The sequence below is a fragment of the Artemia franciscana genome, chromosome 18, assembly GCF_032884065.1.
Source record: "Artemia franciscana chromosome 18, ASM3288406v1, whole genome shotgun sequence".
NCBI lineage: Eukaryota > Metazoa > Arthropoda > Branchiopoda > Anostraca > Artemiidae > Artemia > Artemia franciscana.
The window spans coordinates 22,564,587-22,589,713 of record NC_088880.1 but is presented as its reverse complement, the minus strand read 5'-3'; the positions used below and the strand labels follow the sequence as shown (position 1 = coordinate 22,589,713).

The window sequence follows — 25,127 nt, the reverse complement described above, 5'->3', positions numbered from 1 at the left end:
AACCTTTTGCAACTATACTCTACTGATGCCAGTAATCCCGAAAGATTCAAGCAGAAGCTTTGGGTGTTTGGTTTGACAAACTGCTGGCAAAATCCCCTTGGTTCGCGCAAGCGACTGTATTTTTTGTTGTTTTGCACCATAAGAAAGATTGTTTAAACGTTTAACAGTTAATCTTAATTTATTTTAAATTTTTATATAGTAGAAGAGGTCGATTAATGTAAATTATCTTCTAGAACTAAATATCCCTAATGTAAAAATTCAGGCATACGCTGATGATGTTTGTGTGATTATCACATCAAGTAAAATAGCAACTTTAGAATCCTTGTCATTTTTCATTTTACTTGTCATTTTTGGGGGTTATTTTCGTATATCCAAACTTGGTCAGTAGATAATAAGGTTGTGTTTGACAAGTCCACGACAGAAGCAATTTTATTCTCACGGCAGCATCAACTTCCGACTATAAAGCTAATATATAATGGAATTGAGGTTAAATAAAATAATATGAGGTTAAAAATAAAGTTAAATATTTCGGTGTTATTCTCGATAGAAAATTATTATGGACTGACCAAGTTAGACATAGAATTAACTCTGCAAAAAAATATTCTGATCGCCTTTTAACAGTTACCGAGAGTACTTGGAACCTGAATCTACATACGTTGAGGATGCTATATAAATCAGCAATCGGAAGCCATATTTTATACACGTGTCCTATTTGGATCTCTGCACTGAGAGAAAAAAAAATTCACCGAATGCTACGGTCGGCACAGGGTCTTCTATGATCATAATTTCTAAATATTTTAACAATTTCTCTAAATCTTTAACAATCTGTGGTAACCGCTCTTGCAGGAGTGCTTCCAATGGATTTCAGAGCGTTGGAATCAAGTATGTTAAGATACGGAAAAAACGGTCAACCTCAAAATTGGCCTAAGGTTTTGAGTCCTAATTTGACTGGAATTAGCTATTCAGCCCATCTAATAACTGAGTCCGGACTATTGTGAACAGATTTTTATTCCGTACGAAGAGACTTGACTTTTAGTTAGTTTTTATGTTTTGTTTTATACCAACCAAATTATTGGAAATTTTTGGGTCCTTCCCTAAATGATTTTTAAGCATCTCAACCCTTTCATATAGACCGTAAATCCTTAAACGAGCCCTGTTTATTGTAGAGCACGTATAGTAATGGAGTTCGAATTAAGTGAATATGGAATAAGTGTGCCGTTTCCTTTATCGCTGATAATTAGAAATAATACAGCCCGGACTATTGTGAACAGACTGTTATCCCGTACGAAGAGACTTCACTTTTAGTTAGTGTTTATATTTTGTTTAATACCAACCAAATTATTGGAAAATTTTGGGTCCTTCCCTAAAAGATTTTAGTGCATCTCAACCCTTTCATATAGACCGTAAATCCTTAAACGAGCCCTGTTTATTGTAGAGCACGTATAGTAATGGAGTTCGAATTAAGTGAATATGGAATAAGTGTGCCGTTTCCTTTATCGCTGATAATTAGAAATAATACAGCCCGGACTATTGTGAACAGATTGTTATCCCGTACGAAGAGACTTCACTTTTAGTTAGTGTTTATGTTTTGTTTTAGGTAGCGTTTATTCTTTTTTTTTCTTTTTTTTTGTGTAGTGTGTATATGTTTTTTTTTGTGAAATACCTGTTTTTGTTTTAATCACGAAATAGAATATCTATCTATCTATATAGTAGAAGAAAGCCCATATGGAATTCTATAAGGAATTGATCATTAATTAAACAAAGAACAAGAATAATTACTTCTGATTTGAGCCTAGACTACACAAAATACTATTACTGGATATTAGATACATTTTTATGCTGCTTTATTTATGCTAACGCAATGCAACGCATAGTGTATTTTTTCTTTACGAATTTGTGTTGGTAACAAAGAAACTTGCGGGAAAATTACAAATATGGATCATTTAAAGATAAATTATTCATACAAATGTGTCAAAGAGTCTTTATAAAAGATTGCATATATAAATATGGATGATTTAAAGATAAATTATTCATACAAATGTGTCAAAGAGTCTTTATAAAAGATTGCATTTGTTCTTAACGGCATGTTTGGCTATTGTTGAAAACAAAGCACTCTAAGACAGCTCGTGAAACTTTTTGCTCCCAATATACATTGTTGTACTTTTAGAATTGCATTGCATTGTCGCTTAGAATTTTAAAGTCTTAATTTTGTCGTTTCTATTCGAGCGTAAAATTTCTCTTTAATCTTTTAAAATATATCTTTGTTCCTTTAGCTGGATGTTACTGCAGCATTCTTCTATTGATCCTTGTGAAACTACTGCTGGAATTTGTTTCCTGTCAAGAATAACTAGGCTAATAAATGAGGAAAATTTTATCTTTGTATGCTTCTAAAATATTGTAACAAATGTTATTCATTAGAGATGCTTTGCTTCTTACACTCAAACATTAAAACTAAAATACATTAAACAGTTTATTAAGCTTTTAATTGATAGTGTTTTGATAAACCAATATTTGATTTTGTAATTGCGCATTAGCATAATTAGGTGAAATGATAAAAAGTGAGAGTAAGGTCATTCGAGGATAGTCGGGCGTTCTCAAGATAAAATTAACTCCCCCACCCTGTTCATCCCTCAGAGACTCTCACATGCTAAACTAAACCGTTCCATCATTCCATTACAATTTCGATTTATCATCTAGCCGTAGATTTCGTTATGCAGTATTTCTTTTTGCAATCAATGTAACTTTTGCTAGTTTTTTTTTCCATGCCTTTTTCTTTAGCAGTTTGGTGTCATTTGCCATCGTTTGTAATTTTGCATGTGCCATAAAAACTAAAAATTATGCGGCCACCCTTAGGGAAAAATTATGTACATAAATATGTACATAATTTACATATTTTCATAATAGCACATTTTCGTTTGCAATTTAATGTGATTTGTTACTGTTTCTTGTTCCATGCCATTTTCTTTAGCATTTCAAAGTCATTTGTCAACTTGTGTAATTTTTCATTTGTCATATATACTATATAATAATTTCTCCTTCCCGTTTGTCAATCAAAAACTCATACACGGTAAACTAACACGTTCCTTTATTCCATTGTAATTTAGCTTTGTCTTTTAATCGCAAATTTGCTTTTGCACATTCTGTTTGCAATTTAATTCGAGCAATGCTGTTTTGTTCCATGCCTTTTTCTTTAGCTCCCTAGAATAGTTTATCACCTTAAGTAATTTTACAAGCATCATAGTTTCTTTTGAAGCGCAATTTTTTAATTTAGAATACTAAGGATCGAGGCTTACTCTTTCCTAAGTTGTAACTACTACTGCACGTATTATGGGAGTAATGCCCCACCCAAAATTTCAATATTTTACAATTTATCTTATAATATCTCATATTTTTCATAATAGTTGTCATTCTTTTGGTTTTCTTTAGTCGTTTGCCAACCAAATATTACAAAATTTATTCCAGGTGAATCAAGAACATAAGAACACAGGTTTTATGTTCTGCATCAACTTTTGTTCCCCTTAATTCTTGCTATTCTCCCAAAAAAATATTATTAGTCTAAAAAAAAAGGAAACCTTACCGTTATGTTCAATACTAACTAACAGCATACCATGAGCACCTGGTCTATCTTTCAGCACTTCAGCTAAAAGTTCTTGAGCAAGATTTTTCTGTATCACAGCAGGCCTTGAGAGGGGTGATTCGAAAACCGGTTGAATTGCTAAAAGGGGAGACATGAAATGTAACAGCACCACGAGCTGAGGATCGGCTGTTTCAAGCACTTGTACTTCTCCTGTAGTATCATGTGGCAACTATAAATGTTAAAAGTAATATAATGAGGAGTAATTAGCACCTAGCAAAGTTCTACTCAATTTTTCCCCTTTTTTGAACAGACTTTATATCTTTGAGTTCAAATGCCAGTAAAATTATGCCGACACGCCAAAGATGGTTTAGATTCCTGTGGACAGAACCAAGGCCGTATCCAGGGGGTTGGACTCTTAAAAACGTAACAAAAATGAATATAAACCATTTTTTATGCGCTTTTAAGTTTTTTTTTAAACTATTCTGGTAGATACTTATCTTCCTCAACTTCCTTATGTTATAACCATTCTTCCTTTTATTATCGGGTCTTTGGCACTCCGGTAGGTGCTCTTTGGGACCTAAAACCGGGACAGTAGCATGCCGGGACAGTTTTTGGTACCCCAAGGCATCTAAAGTGGGTATAGCATTGGATATCAGTTTTAATAGTATTTTTTTTATTTGGTCGCGATCAGTGGCACCGATTCTCAAAAATGCAGTCCAGAGATGAATTTATTTGTTTTTTAGTGAAGACACACAAGTTTTTTTCTCGAAATCTAGGTTCAGGAGGGGGAGAGGCTCTATCGTTTTGTTTAAATTCACTTAAAATTAAGACACAGATAAGATATTCTTCAAGATTTAGGGGGTAAAATTATCAGCCCCCTCCATTCACCCTCCCAACTGGTTGACTATACCGAGGAGTGAGGCATTCAATAATTTGTTTACTGCAGTTTATGAATGAAATAAGGGGTATTTGTAGCAGACAAATATGGTTCATTCTTATGACTTTCCACTTTTGGTCTTAAGAATGGGGATGAGGTAGTACATAAACAATATTCGTCCTCTGTCTTCTTCCATCTATACCACTGATTACTTTTTTCCTAGTAAAAGGCTTTTCAAAGTAATGATACCCGCTATATAAACTATTCAATCAATCAATCAATTTATTAACATTAAAAGAAAAACTATTACAAAAGTAAAGTGGTTACTAGGCCCGAGAAGCTTTGCTTGAAATGAACTATTATGATACATAAGTTATAATGTTTATTTCTCGAGTACCAAAATTAGCAACTAGTATCCCATCGTTAAGGTACTTCAAATTTCTTGGGTGCCAAAATTAGCAACTAGTATCCCATCGTTAAGGTACTTCAAATTTCTTGGGTGCCAAAATTAGCAACTAGTATCCCATCGTCAGGGTACTTCAAATTTCTTGGGTGCCAAAATTAGCAACTAGTATCCCATCGTTAAGGTACTTCAAATTTCTTGGGTGCCAAAATTAGCAACTAGTATCCCATCGTTAAGGTACTTCAAATTTCTTGGGTGCCAAAATTAGCAACTAGTATCCCATCGTTAAGGTACTTCAAATTTCTTGGGTGCCAAAATTAGCAACTAGTATCCCATCGTTAAGGTACTTCAAATTTCTTGGGTGCCAAAATTAGCAACTAGTATCCCATCGTTAAGGTACTTCAAATTTCTTGGGTGCCAAAATTAGCAACTAGTATCCCATCGTTAAGGTACTTCAAATTTCTTGGGTGCCAAAATTAGAAAGCAACTGTCACAACCTAATATCCAAAGAGGCGCAATCCGGATACTGATACATTGACTTTAGTTTTACTGTTCTCCTAATTCAATATTTGGGGTATGTCTCTCCAACTCAATGTTTCCATTCTAGATAATTCCTCCCTATAATAAGGACTTTTGAAATCTAGTAGGGGCAAACTTTTTCCATTTAGGGTTTTGGGGATTATTACAAGTCTTCTGGATTTTTTAAGGAATTTCGACTCTTTTTCTAAATCTATTGATTTTCCACGATATAGCGCATAGCAGTGTTGGGAAATACTTAAGTAAAAGTACTTAAGTAAAAAATCTGAGTACTTGTACTCTACTTAAGTAAAAAATTTCTAAAGTACTTAATACTTATACTTAAGTAAAAAATCGAAGTAGTTAAGGGTACTTAAGTACTCAAGTACTTTCTTCATGGCACAGAACAATTATACCGGCATAACGCAGGGCTGATGCGACGAATTGAGCTGCCTATATGTTAGCGGATGAATAGATTTTAGTCTTTGAGAACAGCGGCTCCCGGCCCGGCGCGAAATTCCAAAAAAGGACGTTATCATGACAGAACTACCATGTATATTGAACGAAAGGTCTTTTGTGATAGAGGGAAAATTCATAAGGATGGTGCAGTATCTATAGTAATCCCCTCATATAAGGTCTATGGATTATCGGCAGGGGTTCCGGTTGCAAATTTTTAATTTTAATCAATGAAAATTTTTGCTTTTTTTCTTTCCTTGGCTGCCTATTCACGGATAATACCATTTTACTGACTATCTGTGCATTTTTGTTTGTAAAACTACCTGAGCTTGTGAAAAAGCCTAGTCAAACCCAAGACACAAGCACAGACAGATCAGTCTTTGTAAGCCCAATTGTATTAGCTGATAATTGGGTTCACTTGCATAACTTTCAAGGCAGATAGGATACCCTTGTAGGCTTTGGACGCTTATTCCCCTAGCAAATTTATGTCAACTTGCTGTTCAGCTAACATTAAATTAACTTTTTTAATAGTGCAAATGTCTAAGTTTATAAATTGAATCAATGGCCTTGCCTGATACTCATCGCAGAATGGCCCCATTTTGACTTTAGACGCTTGTTTGCCTCCCGTTCTTCTCATTCTCGTTGATTTTGAATTAAAATGGAATAGTTGTGAGAAACAAGTCATGGCTAATTGTAAAAAAAAAGCCAAGACAGATAGTCGGATTGAGTGAGAAGCAAACCTGACATTAATCCCCCCAGATTAGGATTATATAAAGATGTCGTTAGTTCATTTGTTAATATATGTGTCTATCCATTATCCGTCCATGCGACATTGCTAGGGCAGTAGAACCAAGGTAGATAGTCAAAGAGCTAAGATAGTGATAGAACATTTAGTTTTCCAAGAGTTTGGTTAACCAAACAGTTGGAAACCTTAGTGTCTGGAGATGAATACCCTTATCTTAGTGATAAAGAAACAACTCCTGATGGTTCTGGCAACCGTGGCCGTGAAACCAATTCTGTGAAGGTGGAGGTTTTATCATATTTGAATGAGAGGCGAAAGAAACTATCTGTGCTCAAAGTGTACCCAAGGGTAATGAAAGTTTTCAGGAAGTGCAACTGTATCATTCCTTCATCTGCATCTGCAGAACGACTTTTTTCGGTAGGTGTTGGAATTTTTACTCCAAAAAGAAACATGCTCGGAGATGGTATGTTTGAAAAGCTTCTGCTGTTGAAAGGAGCAACTAAGAAATTAAGTTAAGTTATGATGAAGCTGTAATGAATGTTCTTGGTAAATTATTTTCTTTTAATATTTGAACTGAAGTAAAATTCGATTTTCATGAAACCAATTGATTTTTTTCATGAAAACTATCGGTTTTTCTGAAAAGCGGTCGATTTCTCGGCAGAACCTTGCTTATCTTGTCTACTTGGAAAGGAAACGCATATTAAAGAAGTGTTTTGCGTGATATTTACTGTAAGTAAAACATTAATACTTGAGTACTTCTGAAGTAAAATCGGGATACTTGAGTACTTAAGTACTGCAGTACTTTTTCAAAACTACTTATTACTTAAGTAGATGTTTAGAGAAGTACTTAATGCTTGTACTTAAGTAAAAATTTCTCTGAGTACTTGGTACTTGTACTTAAGTAAAAAAAAGAAGTACTTGGCACAACACTGGCGCATAGATTCATTATTCAATCGGATAGATCATACAGGAAGCTAACCAATAAAAGAAACAAACAACAAATGTAAAACAGTGATCCAGTACACCTCCCAATACGTGCCAAATTAGCATTTATGCAATTATACCGCCTTTAAAACTTTCGATTTCTCATTATATCAAACAGTTCGTGGTAACGAACTGTAGTAAGGAGCGATCCGGCTCAATAGTAACCAAAACTCTAAAAAATTGAATTTTGATAGCAATAGCTACATCAAAAGAATCGCATTTTAATGCTGATTTTAAATATATAAGTTTCATCAAGTTTAGTCTTACCCATCAAAAGTTACGAGCCTGAGAAAAGTTGCCTTATTTAGGAAAATAGGGTGAAACACCCCTTAAAAGTCGTAGGATCTTAACGAAAATGACACCATCAGATTCAGCGTCTCAGAGAACCCTACTGTAGAAGTTTTAAGCTCTTATCTACAAAAATGTGGAATTTTGTATTTTTTGCCAGAAGACAAATCACGGGTGCGTGTTTATTTATTTGTTTGTTTGTTTTTTTTTTCTTTTTTTTTCCCAGGGGTCATCGTATCGACCAAGTGGTCCTAGAATGTCACAAGACGGCTCATTCTAACGGAAATGAAAAGTTCTAGTGCCCTTTTTAAGTGACCAAAAAAATTGGAGGGCATCTAGGCCCCCTCCCACGCTCATTTTTTCCTAAAGTCAACGGATCAAAATTTTGAGATGACTATTTTGTTCAGCATAGTCAAAAACCATAAAAACTATGTCTTTGGGATGACTTACTCCCCCACAGTCCCTGGGGGAGGGGCTACAAGTTACAAAATTTGACCAAGTGCTTACATATAGTAATGGTTATTGGGAAGTGTGTAGGCGTTTTCAGTAGGATTTTTTGGTTGGGGGAGGGGTTGAGAATAGGGGGATAGGCTGGGGGAGCTTTACCTTACCTTAGACCTTAGATCCTCCAGAGCCAGGGGTGGCTCATAGGGCGTCTACGAAACCTCGCCAGACATCTCGGAGCTGAGCTGCAGCCATGACGTCCTCCCACTGTGGTTGAAGAGACAACTCCGCATTTCTCAGCTCTCGGTCGTACTGTCGTCGTAAGGTGTGTCTTGGTCGACCTCTTTTTCGCCTCCCCTCGGGACGCCAATCATATACTGAATTCGGGAGTCGATCCTCTGGCATACGGAGGACGTGGCCAAGGTATGTCCATCTCCTACGTTTCAGAAGGTCAGTAACTAATGGCTGACCGGTTCGCCGGCGAACTTCTATGTTGGTGACCTTTTCCTGCCACGATATGTTCAGGATTCTCCTAAGGCACATGTATTCAAAGGCTAGGACACGTTTCTCTAGCTGGGTGTTTAGTTTCCAGCATTCACTAGCATAGAGGAGGATGGACATCACATTGCTATTCAGGAGGCGGAGCTTCAAGCGCATAGAGTATTTACTACTGCGCCAGACTGGTTTCAACTTGCTAAAAGCCGATGTCGCTTGTCCAATTTTCCTCTTGATTTCGTTGGCTATTTCACCATCGTATTCGATCCAACTCCCAAGACACTTAAATTCCTTGACCTGCTCAATAGTTTTATTTTTGCATTTTAATATGAGTGGGGAGTCAGATGTGGCCATACTCTTTGTTTTACTGACATTTACTGCAAGTCCCATTTTCTCGGCCTTTTCGTCTATGGCGTCGAGTAGCAGCTGCAGTCGCAGTTTCGCTTCTTCAAGAAGAACAACGTCATCTGCGAAGTCCAAATCGGAGATCAGTCGGCTGTTAATCTTCACTCCAGTGCCTGAAGACTGCCGTAGAATATAGTCCATTACAATGACAAACAGAAACGGGGATAGGACACACCCTTGTTTGACGCCAGACATTATCTTGAAGAAACGCGTGTCCCCATTTTCTGTGCGTACACAGCATTCACTATCCTCATATAGTGCGATTATCATTTTGACTAGTTTATCAGGTACTCCGTAATATTTCAAAATCTTCCATAAAGTGTCTCGGTCAACAGAATCGAGCGCCTTTTCAAAATCAATGAAGAGCAGGTACAGCTTTTTGTTCCATTCTCTGGACTCTTCCACCATCAGTCTAAGAATGAAAATAAGATCAGAGCAAGACCTACCAGGTTGGAACCCATGTTGCTCTTCCCTGAGATGTGAGTCCAGGGCTGCTCTTAGGCGTTGTAGTATTACTGAGGCAAGTATTTTACTAGGCACAGACGTCAAATTGATGCCCCTCCAATTGTCACAAATTTGTGCATCGCCTTTCTTGAAGAGTTTGACCAGTATACCTCTGGTCCAATCTTTTGGGACTTTTTCGTTGTTCCAGATGGCCACTAGAAGAGCAGTCCATACGAACATGCAGGCTCGAAGGGACGCTTTCAGCATCTCTGCCGTGATCCCATCGACTCCAGGTGCACGTCCATTTTTCAGCTTTTTCACAGCTGTCGTCACTTCTACCGTGCTGGGTGGGTCAGCACTTACGTCAATTTGTAAAAATGGCGTATCCGGTACTGTTTCTGGATCATCAGGTCTGGGCCTATTTAAGACTTTCTCAAAATGTGAGGCCCATCTCTCGTCAGCTTTCTGTGGATCCGAAATAATGTCTCCATTTTCATCTTTTACAAGGGATGTACGATTTGTTTTCTTTCCAACTATCTCGTTTGTTAGTCGATAAACCATTTTTGAGTCTCCTTTCTTTGCAGCTTCTTCTGCAAAGGCTGCTTTTCTCTCAATGGCAATTCTTTTGTCTTTCCTGGCACTTCTTTTCACTGCTTTATCCTCTTCTTTGTAGCGGAGCTGTAATTGGGCTTTTTGCTCTGGGCCTGATGCATTCAGGATAAGCGTTCGGGTCTCCTTGCGTTTACTGATGTATTTCCAGGTGTCATCCGATATCCATTCTTCTTTATTTCTTTTCTTGAAGCCAAGGTTGGCCTTCGCAACGTCATGGTACACACTCTTGACTGAGGTCCATGTATTCTCAACATCAAAGTCATTGGTTTCGTCGAGCAGATTTAACGCTTCAAATCTGTTATGTAGAGATATGCAGAAGTTTTTGCGGATGTCAGGATCTTTCAGCTTATCGGTGTCAAATTGTTTATGTGTTGCAGTGTTAGTTTTCCGCTTCTGAGCTTTCAGTTTGATTCTTACCTCGGCTATCATCAGGATGTGATCTGAATTAACATCCGCTCCTCGAAAACCCCTCACGTTACATAGGCTACTTCTCCAACGTCTTGACATGAGGAAATGGTCGATTTGATTCTTCGTTCGGCCGTCGGGGGACACCCATGTGTACTTGTGAATCGTTTTATGGTCGAACATACTACCACCTATTATCAAATCGTTGCTTAGTGCATAATCGATTAGCAGTGTGCCATTCTCATTTATCTCTCCCATGCCATGTGGGCCCAGAACTTCAGGGCAGTACTGGCGGTCTGCACCAACTTTAGCATTTAGATCGCCAACCACGCAGAGTACATCATGCCTGGGAACGTCTTTGGTGACCGAGTGTAGCATGTTATAGAAAGCATCTTTCTCCTCTTCATCAGCTTCGTTTGTTGGAGCGTAGCATGCGATGATGGTCATTTTTGTGTGATTTGATACGAAGCGAGCTGTCATTATACGTTCGTTAACTGGGTTCCAGTTTGTCATTGCTTTGTGTGCAAGTGGCGACATCAGAAGTCCTACACCAGCGCGGTGGACGGAAGGGTGACCACTAAATGCCATGACATATCCATCACTGAACTTCTCTAATCCATTTCCAGTCCACCTTATTTCACTGAGAAAGAGTATATCGATGAGGTATTGTCTCATCTCTTTAAGAACTTGCTCTGTCTTGGATAACTGGCTCATCGTTCTCACGTTCCAAAAACCCATCTTTAGATTCTGTTTCGCAGTCAAAAATCGGTTCCGGGGGCATGCAGGGGTCGTTATCTGGGGAGGTGATGTATCCGAGGCTGTTGTAGACGTTTCAGTTGCAGTTGTTTTTCCCCTGAAGGTTGCCCCTCAAGGTCCCGGGTGTGGGTTGCAAGCCCACAGCCCAACCCTCCTCATTTGCGGACTTGGGACCGTCATGCTCCCCCGACCTCTGTGAGGCAAGGATCCTTACATGGTTGAGTTTGGGGGAGCTTTCCATCGAGGAATTTGTCATGGTAGAAGAAAATTTCCATGAAGGGAGCGCAGGATTTACTAGCATTATTAAAAAAAAAACAATGAAAAAAGAAATATGAAAAAGTTTTTTTCAGCTGGAAGTAAAGAGCAGCATTAAAACTTAAAACGAACGGAAATTATTACCCATATGAGGAGCTCACCTCCTCCTAATACCCCGATCTTTACGCTAAAGTATTTTTAGTAATTTCAACTATTTATTTTACGGCTTTGGTGATTCAGGGGTCATTCTTAATGAATTGGGACAAAATCTAAGCTTTAGTGTAAAGAGCGAGGTACTGACGAGGGGGCGAACCCCCTCATATATGTAATAAAAACATGAGAATACAAAACTTCTTTACGTAAGCTAATTTATAAGTTACGTATATCTTTTACTAAAAAAAAGATTCGTAAAAAATTAAAAGTTCTAGTTGCCTTTATCTTAATTAACCAAAAAATCGGAGGGCAACTAGGCTTCCTCCCCCGCTCTTTTTTCTCAAAATCATTCAATCAAAATTATGAGAAAGTCATTTAGCAAAAAAAAAATAAATATGCAAATTTCGTTTTAATTATTCCTCTGCGGAGAGCCAAAATCAAAACATGCATTGATTGAAAAACGTTCAGAAATTAAATAAAAAAAACAAGTTTTTTTTAACTGAAAGTAAGGAGCAAAATTAAAACTTAAAACGAACAGAAATTACTTCGTATATGAAAGGGGCTGCTTCCTCACCAACATCCCGCTCTTTACGCTAAAATTTTTTACTGTTTTAAAAAGAAGAGTTGAGAGAAAGAGTCAAACTTTAGCGTCAAGAGCGGGATGTTGGTGAGGAAGCAGCCCCTTTCATATACGAAGTAATTTCTGTTCGTTTTAAGTTTTTAATTTTGCTCCTTACTTTCAGTTAAAAAAAACTTGTTTTTTTTTATTTAATCAGATAAAGACCCCAGAGCGTTATCATCAAGTGAATAGTTAAACCGAGTTAATCGCAAAATTACAAATTTGATCTATACTTCCTATTCCACAACATTCGCTCAGGTCAGTTTTTTGTTCATGTTTAAGGTTTTGTACTTTCTATAATCTATCACTTCTAGATTAGGTTTTTTATGTTAAAACCCTTGGAACTGGATTGGACATGAATAAAACCTGTACATCTGCAAATATATCAGAAAAGAACACATTGAAAAAAAGAAGGAAAAATTTCCTGAATGAAAAAAGAAAATTGTTGAAAAAGAAAATAGGACTTGGTGCTTTCCATAATAAGATTTGTAATGTAACTAGATGGGTTAAATTGATTATAGTTTGATGACAGAAGTCGGTAGGGATTAAGGGGGCTGGGATATCTCCTCTGGAAATTGTTTAAGGGTTTTAGTTTTTACTTCTAATATCTAATCGATACTCCAATAATTCTCCAAGTCTCTTGTTTATAATTGAAGCGCCTAATAAGCACGAACAACATCCTATTCCATAGAGGTTTCAAGCTCTTTTGTAGAAATAGTTTTGAATTTGGTATTTCTTTGCCAGAAGAAAGATCACGGATGTTTGTTTTTTCCCAGAGATAATCGTATCGACCCTATAGTCCTAGAACATCAGGAGAGGTCTCATTTGGACGGAAATTAAAATTTCTAGCGCCGTTTTTTATGTGACCAACAGAATTTGAGGGCATCCATTCCCCCTCACACGTCCTATTTTTTCTCAAAACTCGTCCGATCAAAACTTTTAGAGAGCCATTTGTTCCGCATATCTGAAAGGTTCCAAAACTATACGCACATATAAGCGGTATAAACCTATACTCTTTTTCTATGGCTACCAGTTTTAATAAGCAGTACTAGGAGACCGAACTTTGCTTTGTGAGAGGAATCTCGGACATAAAATGACATTTAGTGTACCCCACCCCCTCTGAAAATCTACACACCGAATACTCTGATTCACAGAAGAAAAACTTTTACGTAATTTTTCCAGAAGAAATTTTTCCAGGTTTCGATCTAAAAAGGAAAATGAAACCTAAAGTAGAGGGTAAAAACCAACAATTTTGAAAATGATCTTTTTATATTTTCATGGAAAAAAATTTCCTGCCCTTCTCAAATTTTTAATAAGCATCGATCTTATTGTTTCTTCAATAAGAAAAAGATCCAAATAAAATGTTATTCTCACAATATATTTCCGTTTATTACTGACAGTTAACTACAAAAAACTTTTTCCACAAAATAAGTTTTTCAAGGAAAAGTAAAGAACATCCATTAAACCGAAAATGAGCAAACAAAGAATCAAATAATCTACCAAGCGTAAAACTACCACGCATCAATATCAATAAATAAGTGAAACCCAAAACGAACAGAAATTATAATAAATAACCAAGTCAAACTCAACACGAGCAGAAAATAACATGATTAGGGCTCACAACCCATATGCCTACTCAAAATTAGATCATATTTTGCCCTTTAATGTATGTAGGCCTGTGATTATTAGTTTCCATAGCACTCAAACAAAAACTCTAAATTCTCTAGATAGACTTGCTGAAAATAATACAATAAAGGCATTAGTAATTATTTAATAATGAACATCTTGCATCTTGTTGATTAATTAGTGAATTTTAAGTGAACTGGAATACATTATCACATGTAGGATGTCCAGTCACCCCTACTGGTCGTATCCTAAGGCTATCTTCAGAGAGGAACTTCAATTTATTGCCATTTTTTTCCAGACTTAATAATATTAGCTTTAGCAAACATAGAATTTTCCCAGTAAACCACATAGAAAATCCAATAATTATAGAAGAAGGCTCTTTTAGAGTTTGAGATAACGAAATTACATATATGGAGAAAGAATCTAGCTTAGACAGTGAAATTTATTTATACCTGAAATTACTTTTGCTAGTTAGGGAGGGACAGAGATGCCTCAAAGGATATATTTTAATGCACTCCCAATTCTAAATCAAATCAAAACATCCCAATTCTCATTGAGCCTTAAGACAAATACAGAATTAGTTCTAGGAAAGAGACAAGGGAAGGGTGGAGGTAGAAATTGATTTGTAATCTCCAGGGCTGTATTCAGGACTGTATTTGGGGGGATGTTTTTTTCGAGAGGGAGGGATAAAAAAACTTTAAAAATGCATCAAATGTGTGAAAATGATATTAATCCCTCTTGATTTCTGTGAACTATTTATGGTCTACGCTGTTATTACAAAAGTAGAGAGTACCATTAAACTTCAAAAAGAGCAGAATTTATTCCGTACAGGAGGGGGCTACCGCTTCCCCAGCCCCGCTTCATAGTCTTAGAAACTTCAGAGGATGCTCAATCGATCAGAAATTGAGAGTTCTGGTTTTTTTATAGGTCAGAAGTGACTGGAAACCAACCAGCCGCGGGGGTATTTTCCAGTATTTTCAGGGGGTATGTTCCAGCTTTATTTCTGCAGGGGGAGGATTTTTCACGGGAGTATTTAATGGGGGAGGGGGTAAACGCCTAGTCCCGAAAGCCTGCACTTGAGCACTAGTTCTCACAGGGTGGGCGGCAAAAGACGTATTTTGTTTTGGGCCTAGCCTCTGCCTCCTAAATACCTAAATATTCCTAGGCCTATCAAGCATAAGAACTTATGCACGATTTATGGCAAAAATTTCCGTCTCATCGGTGTAAAAGCTGGCAATTTTAGACGTCACCTTTGAGAAGATGACCAAAATAATGGTAACAAAAGTAACTTAATAGCAAATATTGAGTTTTCCCGACTTGTCACGATTTATCAGAATGTCAGTCTACTATTTTCAAGAGTGTGCTTCGCATTCTAACCTGATTCACGAGTCGGTGAACGAGTTTTCAAATCAGTATTTTTTATTTTATTTTTGCTTTTACTATGGATAAATTTTGACAGCTGTGAAATATTCTATTTAGAATATTTCAGCCACTGCTCCCTAATAGGAGCCTAGCCTCTGCCTCCTAAATATCTAAATAGGCCTAGGCCTATCAAGCATAAGAACTTATGCACAATTTATCGCAAAAATTTCCGTCTCATTGATTTAAAAACTGGTAATTTTAGACATCACCTTTGAAAAGATGATCAAAATAATGGTAACAAAAGTGACTTCATAACAAATATTGAGTCTTTCCCGACTTTTCTCGATTTCTCTGTATGTGAGTCTACTATGTTCAGGAGCGTCCTTTACATTGTCATCTGATTCACGAGTCGGCGAACGAGTTTTCAAATCATTTTTTTTTTAATTTTATTTTTTATATTTATTAATGATAAATTTTGACGGCTGTGAAATATAGATTCTATTTAATTGCACTATCGCTCTTGTTTATTGCCGAGTTAAAAGTGAAGAAAACCTGGTCTAGTTTTATAATCCATCTTCATTTGAGACTTCAAGGCTCTGGTTTATACGAGCCGTCACTCATTTAATGCCAAAAATCTCGTCAGACTTTTCAGTAGCCTTTTTAACAGATTGTTCACTTCTGTAAAATGACAAGTAGAAGAAAATTATTTAATTTAGTGTTGACGACCAAATCGTGTTTTGTTTTAAAAGTGCATATTATACTTTTATTCATTAACAAATAACAAATAAAGTAAAAATAAATACAGGACAAGCTAAAATAGAAATAGATTAAGAAATAATCACCGTTAACCGATATTTTGCATAACGACTTACATCCAAAGACACAGTTAGAGAGGAGGGGGAAAGGCTTGCAACCCCCAATTTCAATAGCATAGAGACTCTTTCTAGTCCTTGGATTGTATTCTTGCGTAGTTGTTTCAAATATATCAGGTTATTATTTCTTTGATTGAAGGCCGATTCCTGAGGTGGGGTGGGGGGACATTTAGATTTGACCTGTTATTCAAAAATTTTAACAATTGTGTAACATGATGTAGACACTTTTGGTTTATAATGGCTGAAAAGGGTGTTTTCGGACTCCCCATCTCCATGCAAATCATTCAATCCCTCCCCTGAATTTAAATATTGCTTAAATACTTGGTTTACTTCCTTTCTGCATTGCTTGATTGATCCTTAAAAATCGGTATTTTCATAGTCTCTCTTAATACTTTTTGCTACTGACCTCAACCCTCCCCTTGTAAGTCTGTCTTAGCAAATCATTTCCTATAGCAGACAACTAACCGCTTCTAAGGTGTACTTAAAACATTTTAATAACCAGTTCTAAGGTGAATAGTCCTGACCTAGCAACAGAATTTCGCTTTTTTAAATATTTCTTAAGAATCGCCTATATCTTTCCTAAGACACGTGTATTCTGGAGACTTTTCAAGCAAAACTCAAAATCAGTAAGGGCAACTCCAGGAGAGAACTGTCAAAATCGATAACACTTAGAGTTCAGGCTTCAGTTAAAGTAATTGTAATGAGTAGGGGATTATAGCCTAATTATTAAGAAATAGCACTCTCTGCAGGTCAATACAAATAACTAAATGAAGTTTGTGTGTTGAAAATACTAGAAAGGAAGAGGCCTGCTTTATAATTTACATTTACACTTTAAAAACTTCTAGCTTTGGAAATAGAGAATTTTTTAAGAATTATATCCAAGTGTTGTTGTTACCCTAAGATAAAACTTATGAAAGAGCGAATTTGGTGGAACGTTGGGTTAATTTTTTTTTATCAAAGGAAAACAACAAAAGTTCCTCCGTCACAAAAGGTATCGTATTTATGAAATTAGACAAAATTTAAATCATTAGTTACAATTTTATTCAGTTTTCTTTTTTTTGCGCTAGTCTTAATATCATTGGTCAATTTTCTATATTTTACTTTTAATATACAGTTGGGACTATCGAAAACTGTTTTTATGGTAAGATTCTTGGTACCACTAGTTTTGTCCCACTAGTCTTGTCAACTAATGTTCATTATGTCCCACTAGTCTTGTCAACTATTTCTACTTATTTAGGAAAGGTACCGGTTGCATTGCTTGATGAGAAGCTCTCCGTGTATTCAGGGACGCAGCTAGGTATTGGTGAGAGAAGCCTCTGCCAAGGGCGCAAAATTTGACTTAGAATAATAATCAAGGCTTATCAGACAAAAGTGCTTTTAAATTGAGTTTACGCATTTGTGCGTCAAATATTGTGCTTATAATTCGATAGGGTTTGTAATAAACATTTTACTGTAAAACACTTTTTATTAATAGGCTCATGTTTTCCAGTAATTGTCAAACGTTTTTTTAATGAAGCTCTGTTTATTCACTGATAGATCTTTTGCTTTCACAATATCGTATTTAACAACTTAATACAAATTTCACCTCTGTTGACACAATAGCTTATAAACAAATAACAATCGGAAAAGCATTACACAAAACCCACCCCAATCAACATTACGATTTGTTATCTCAATTTTAACATTTTTTAGTTACCCTCTTACCTTTGATTACAGAAAAAACTTTCCATATGAAGAACCTTTTCAAAGAAAAGGTTCAAAGAAGCAATATTAAACTTTAAATCAACAGAAACAAAATTTTACAATAATTAAAACTCAAAACAACTAGAGATTAATAAAATAAAACCCAAATAACCAAACCCAAAGCGAATAGAAGTTAAAATAAATAGTCATATCAAAAGTAAGGATAACAGATACTGATACAGATAGATAAATCAATCTTGAAACTCGTAAAAATTATTTTGAACTGAATATTTAAGTCAAACTTGAAAAAACAACATTACTACCAACAGGAGTATCACTACTCCTGTGTGTAGTACAAACCTCGCCTAATCGTAAATGCTCTAAAGGCTATTGCAGCATTTGTGATTTATTGAAAACTACAGGTATTTTCAACAGTCCACTTTAGTTTTCCAAAACAACGGAGACAAATGAAAAATAATCGTTATAACAATGAAGATAATTGAAAAGAACTAATGAAAACAAACAGAATATTCAATAGATAATCCCATTAATTCCTGGAGATCTCAGCAATTAAACATTTTTTTTCACTGTATTTTATTTCTATTTTTCAATGTTACAGATGTATAGGAATGCTTATATTATAATTAAATTCAGTTTACTTTATTACAAAATGATATAACACTCAACATTAATCCAAGTGGCTGCCCAAAGAAAGACATGAAAGCACTTGATACCAGGCGACCACATATATAGCAAACAAAATTCCTTACCAATGGAAAAATAAACAAAAAGGAAAAAAAACAATAAATAAACAACCAAATTATGACCAGCCTCTAATTATAAGAAAAAGAAAAGAAAAGGAAAAAACAAACAAAAATCATCTATGAACCAAGGCCCAAAATAATTTTTTTAATTTTTCTCTTAAATAAACCAAGGTACTCCTCCACCCAAATGCTCTCCTGAAGAGAATTCCAAGCCTTAGGACCTAGATTTCTGACAGAAAAACCTGCTCTAGTTCCACTTCTATATTCATTGACTAGATTATCAGCATTCTGGGTGCTATAACTATGAAGTGATTTGTTTTCTCTGTAAAAATCATGAAATACCTCAGGACTGATATAATTTCAACACTGATACGGGAATCTTCCAGCTTTGTTTTGAATAATCAGTCTGAAGATACGATCTTGTCAGCTATCAGCTATCAGATCTGATCAGCTATCAGTTATCAGCTATCAGATCTGATCAGCTATCAGTCTGAAGATACGGGAATCTTCCAGCTTTGTTTTGAATAATTTGTGCTCGTTTAAAATTCAGACTGATTCAGACTGATAGCTTAGACTTTGGAAATAAATGCCGTGGTGTTCCGAACCTTTGAAGATGGATAGCACCTGATTATTTATAAATAACACTTGGCTTTTGTACGCGCAGATAAGAAGCTCTAGTATTATCTCTATCGACATGCATTCTAAATGGTAACCAGCCACAATCTCTTATAGTAGTTGATCATAATAACGAGAACAGATAATAATTAATTGGCTGATTGCGAGGCGGACAAATTGTCTTCAAGGCCATGATTTGCAATTGAAATCATGAGAAAGGATAGCTTACGGCAGTGCTGACGTTACGTCAAGGCTATAGTGTAATATTTCTGGAGAGTTGCCACGTCGATATATTTGTGCATGTTCTCGAATTACATTCTACTCAGTAGCTTTTATTTTTCTTTCCCATGGGCTGGAACCCGTTAATTTCAGTGTATATCTCCCAGACTGCATCCCTGTGCACCATTTTCACGTTCATCCATTTGCTTTAAAGTACCCTCCCCCCAATTCGTCGTTGTCTCTGACTGGGACCCATGAATTTGCAATGCCAATTTCTCCTACATAATAACTTCGTTTCCGTCAAGTCATTACTGGCCAATGAATTTGTTTTCACCGTTGCCCCACCATCTTCCTAAATCTAAACCATGCCACAGAGGAAAATAACCAATCTTGTTTAAAAACTCTTTCCTCCCATCCAAAATATATTATAAGATTAAAGGAAGTATATTCGGATGGTATTTGTGAGAAATACTTCAGTTCGGTTCAAGGATCTCCAAGTTCAAGAACCGTCAGGAATGCTGCACTCAATCAGATAGTCAAACATTGCCACATTTAAACTTCAAACTTAATCAGACTAGCATTTTAAAACAAGTTTTGTTTGAAATATTCCCTCCAAACTCTCTTCCAACTCTTAAAAGTTTAACTTAAACATCGATTTTTGCCTCATCCATTGATTTCAACATTCTATGTGCCTGAGATTAAGAAAAAAAGTATTCTGAGAAGCAAAATAGGAAACATCTTTCTTTCAAGCTTCCCTGGTTAATTTTATTACTTTAGACCTAAATCCGAAGATCTAGTCTTTACCTTTATGACTTAATAGTCATACCTTGAACCAAATATATGGTCGCCAGTGAAAATTTTGTTTCAGTTTCAATGTGCAAAATTTTCCACTAATTTTGAATTCCTATAGGGTGTAATGGGTGCTTAATCTGACGCATCTTTCTAAGGCTGTGTTCCAAGGATTAAAAGGAAGGTTGCCTAGATTGATCGAAGATTAAGTTACCAGAATACACGTGGGTTAAAACAAAAAACAAAACTTCCCATTACTAGCAGGATCAAAACAACACTAGATAAAGGATCCAAAGCCTTTGAATGGTACACTTGGACGGGGGGCATGCACATAAATAGATATATACAAGATGCCCACAAAAAGTTTTCAATCGGGATGTCTGACTTTCAAATAAATATTCCTGAGGAAAAGGGCCAATGTGAAAAAGCTATTTTTGCTCAAAAACTGCGGATTCCTCTAGATTTAACAATTTTTCATGGCTTTGGTTTTTCAATACGGGACAAGGACTGAACTCCTGTACCTCCTAAAATGTATCTCATTATTTTTTTTTTTTTTTACCTTGAAATTTATTGTAACAGGCAGAAAAACATTTCTTTTTATATAGGTATAAATGAAATATTCTTGATACACTTTCTTTTTAAGCCTAGGACAATAACAATAAAAACAGCCATTAAAATTGTAATACTCTCTTATCCTTACTTTTCTGTATATTTCAATGGATAAATAAAATTAGTGGTTATTAATATTAAGGCTCAATTGGATTACTTTTACGACTAATTCAGTTTAATCCTATCGGCTGACACGATGAGAAAACGTATCTGGATAAGTCGGATCCCTAATCCTCAGGCTGGATGAACGCAACCTTAGTTATAAGGCGTCACAGAAGCTTCATCAGAGGGTTCAAGGAAAGGAGAATAATTGTAGTAACTCTTGTTCTAGATAATTGAGTTCAAAAATATATCATGAAACTATAAAAATGCCAGGCGTTCTTTCTTAGAAGAACAGGATTGCATGGAAATTGCTAGTGATTATGCTTTAGATACTATCCTAAAAACAAAACCGAAACTAACATACCAATAGTTACATCAAAAGAATCAAATTTTAATGCTGATTTTAAATATACAAGTTTCAACAAGATCAGTTATAGCCATCAAAAGTTACGAGCCTGAGAAAATTTGCCTCATTTTAGAAAATAGGGGGAAACACCCCCTAAAAGTCATAAAATCTTAACGAAAATCACACCATCAGATTCAGCGTATCAGAGAACCTTATTGTAGAAGTGTCAATCTCCTATCTACGAAAATGTGGAATTTCGCATTTTTTGCCAGAAGACAGATCACGGATACGTGTTTATTTGTTTGTTTTTTTTTTTTTTTTTTGTTTTTTTTTTCCAGGGGTGATCGTATAGACTGAGTGGTCCTAGAATCTTGCAAGAGGACTCATTCTAACGGAAATTAAAAGTTCTAGCGCCCTTTTTAAGTGACCAAAAATTGGAGGGCACCTATGCCCCCTCCCACGCTCATTTTCCCTCAAAGTCACCGGATCAAAATTCTGAGATAGCCATTTTATTCACCATAATCGAAATACCTAATAACTATGTCTTTAGGGACGACTTACTCCCCCGCAGCCCCGTGGGAGGGGCTGCAAGTTGAAAACTTTGACCTGTGTTTTCATGTAGTAATGGTTACTGGGAAGTGTACAGACGTTTTCAGGGGGATCTATTTTTTTTAGGGGGAGAGTTGAGGGGGGGGGGGGCTACGTGGGAGGATTATTATATTTGTCTGACTTTGTTTCGTGAATCTAAATTTCCTATTAACTTTGTAACTAACCAAAACACATTTAAATTGACCCAAAGGGATTTTTAACTAACCATCTAGATTCTTAACTTGGATTCTTGGATTCTTCAATGGAATTTTAAAAATCTAAACGAGCCTGTAGAAATAAGATTTGAAGTTGAATATGAATTGACACAAAATGATTTCGTACATTTGAGCAGAATAAATCTTAAAGTCTTTTACGGAATTTAGCAGAATAATGGAATATAGTTTGTCTTTGCCAAGTTTTTTTGCAAAATACCCTTGTTTGGACCATATTAGAAAAGAACTCATTTATAGCATAAAAAAATTGTTCTAAGGCTTTCTGTACCTCAGGACCCACAACCACAAAAAAAAAGAATTTTTATGCCCCTGGGACAAACTCCTGTGTAATGAAAGGAAAAATAAAATATTTTATCAATTACTAAATTTTCTACGTGTTTTTTGTTTGTGCTTTTGTTGTCAGAGCTTTTTGTTGTGCTTAGTATAGAGAAACCATAAATTTGACAAAATGACTTCTTGGTATCATGGTATTTCTACTATGTAACTAGGTGAGTAGGTAACTAGTAATATGTTAAATATATATTATCGATTATTATTCTAGTCTTATAGCAACAGAATCAACAATGGCCATAGCAACGAAAGTTCAAATCTTTATAGTATTTTTAAAAGCAGTTTTGTCTTAATGGCGCTGGGACACTTTAAGGCATCGTTATCATAGTTCGGCCTAGTTGTGCTAAATTACGCATTCTCCTTAGATACGTTTCAGTAGAGACGGTGGATATGTAGAGCCCTTTAAAACCAGAATCGTGAAAACGGTTTTATTCTTTATGGCTAGACGTACCGATTTATGTTGCAGATGCCTTAATTCTCCCCCCCCCCCATTCACAGCCAAATTATAGAAAACAGCTGGAACAGCATGTTCTAGCTCTTTACTGAGGTTATACAGGGATCCTCAAACCTAATGCAGAATTATCATAACTCTTAAATGTGGATTGATCAATATAAAGCTTGCTGAAAGTCTTGACTCGATGACTCGACTGACTCAATACAGCAATAAGACTTGTCATGATTCGGTGCAAAAATGAGCTAAACCATAATAAACTTTAAAAGGAAGCGAGGTCCTGACTGAGTGTAAAATCAGAGGTAAGGCGTGACTTAGAAGACTTTAGGGGATTTATTTGGAGATTTTAATGCCCTGGTTGGTAGAAATATGGATAGAGGGTATCCGATTCTAGGTAAATTTGGTAAACAAAAAGAAAGCAGTAATGGTTACAGACTGCTGCAAATTTGCAAGCTTAACAATCTAGCTACAACCAATATTGCGTTTGATTATAAAATGACTCATAAGTTAACATGGTATTAGCATGATGGTAACATAGCTAACCTTACTGATTATATTACTGTAAACTGAAGACTGGCAAGATTGATTTAAAATATGGTGGTATGTAGGAGTGATGTTATTGATGTTAAAAGCAAAGATCGCCATTTAGTAGTTCCAAGGGTTTATTCAAAGCTACAATTTGGGAAAAGTAAACAAATTTAGGATAAGAATTTGAGAGAATCTTACCAGGAACAATTGAATAACTAAACTGGAGAGTTTAAAATTGGACAATATAGAAGATGGATGGAAGACTTTTTGGAAATTAGGTTGTGAAGTCAGTGACAGTTTCTTGGGAAAGAAAGTTAGAAACATAGTAGGAATATTAGTGAAAATGTTTTATCTTTAATACAGAGGAGGAGAGGGGCCTGGTTTTTGTAGGAAGTGAATTAATTCTTATGATGATATTTCTTAGACTTAGAGATACTTTAGATAAAGTTTTAAGAGAAGGAAAGTGTGGTTTTAGGAAGGTAAAGGATACGTCGACTAACTTTTCACCCTTAATATTATTAATAATTGAGAAATGCCCCGTCATCAAACCCCTTTAGTTCTCGATATTACAGGTGATGAGTAAGAGTTTGATTCAGCTGATATAACAGCTTTAGTGAAGGTTCCGTCCTTGCATGGTATACCAAATAAATACATTAAAATGATTAGTTATATGCACAAGAGTAACATTGCTACGAATAAGGTAGGAAATAAGGTTAGTAACTGGTTTCCTTTTAAATCAAAGGCTTAGCAGGAATGCGTACTATCTCCATTTATATGGATCATTTTGATGGACTTCGTCCAGGAAAGCACAGCAAAAGCAAGGGGAGAATATAGGATCAAATGGGGAAATAAAACCTGGAGATTTTGCTGATAATTTAAGCATCCTAGATGAAAATATTAGCAAAATAGATGAACTTTTAGAGGTTTACAAGTTCAAAGTGCAAGAATAGGTTTGAAAGACTAAGGCACTGACTAAGAATAACTGAAAGCAAAGAGATGATGGTGGGTAACGAGAAGATCGATCAAGTAGACAGCTTCACAGAACTAGGTAGTATTATTTGTAAAGAGGGTGGATATACTGAAGATGTTAAAAGTAAAATCGCCAAAGACCAAGGCGTTTCTTCATAGTTGAAACAAGTTTTGAAGAATAAAAAGATAAGTCTGCGAACCAAGATTAGAATATTGGTAGCTAAAGTAATGACAGTGGTTAAGTATGGCTCTGACCCGTTGATGCTCTAAAAAACGGAGGAGAATTTGCTAGATGTTTTCCACAGAAGTTGCCTACGGATTGTTTTAAGAGCCTGACTGACTGTATCTCAACCAGTAACCTTTACGAAACATGCGGTCCGATCGGGCTATCTAGGGCTATGTTGAGAGAAAAGATAAGATGCTTAAGACAAGTTCTGCGAATGAAAGATAACAGATTGTCCTTGTCAACCAAACGTCTAGGAGAAAATGGAAAGCAGGCTGTCCCAAAATGGGGTAGGAGGATGTCGTAAAAGAAGATTTAAATGAAGTGAGAACTACTTGGGAGGGTGTAAAGAGGGAGAATTTGAGCAGATTGGGCTAGAGGAGGAGT

The 25,127-nt window shown here is 35.9% G+C and overlaps 1 protein-coding gene across 1 annotated transcript in view; it reads right to left on the bottom strand.

The window, feature by feature from the left end:
* LOC136038759 (uncharacterized) overlaps positions 1-25,127 on the bottom strand; it is a 122,677-nt gene that overhangs the window by 16,287 nt on the left and 81,263 nt on the right. Inside the window, exon 3 of the mRNA XM_065722129.1 lies at positions 3,578-3,806. Within this exon, the coding sequence (XP_065578201.1) occupies positions 3,578-3,806 (229 nt within the window). The remainder of the gene's footprint in view (positions 1-3,577; positions 3,807-25,127) is intronic.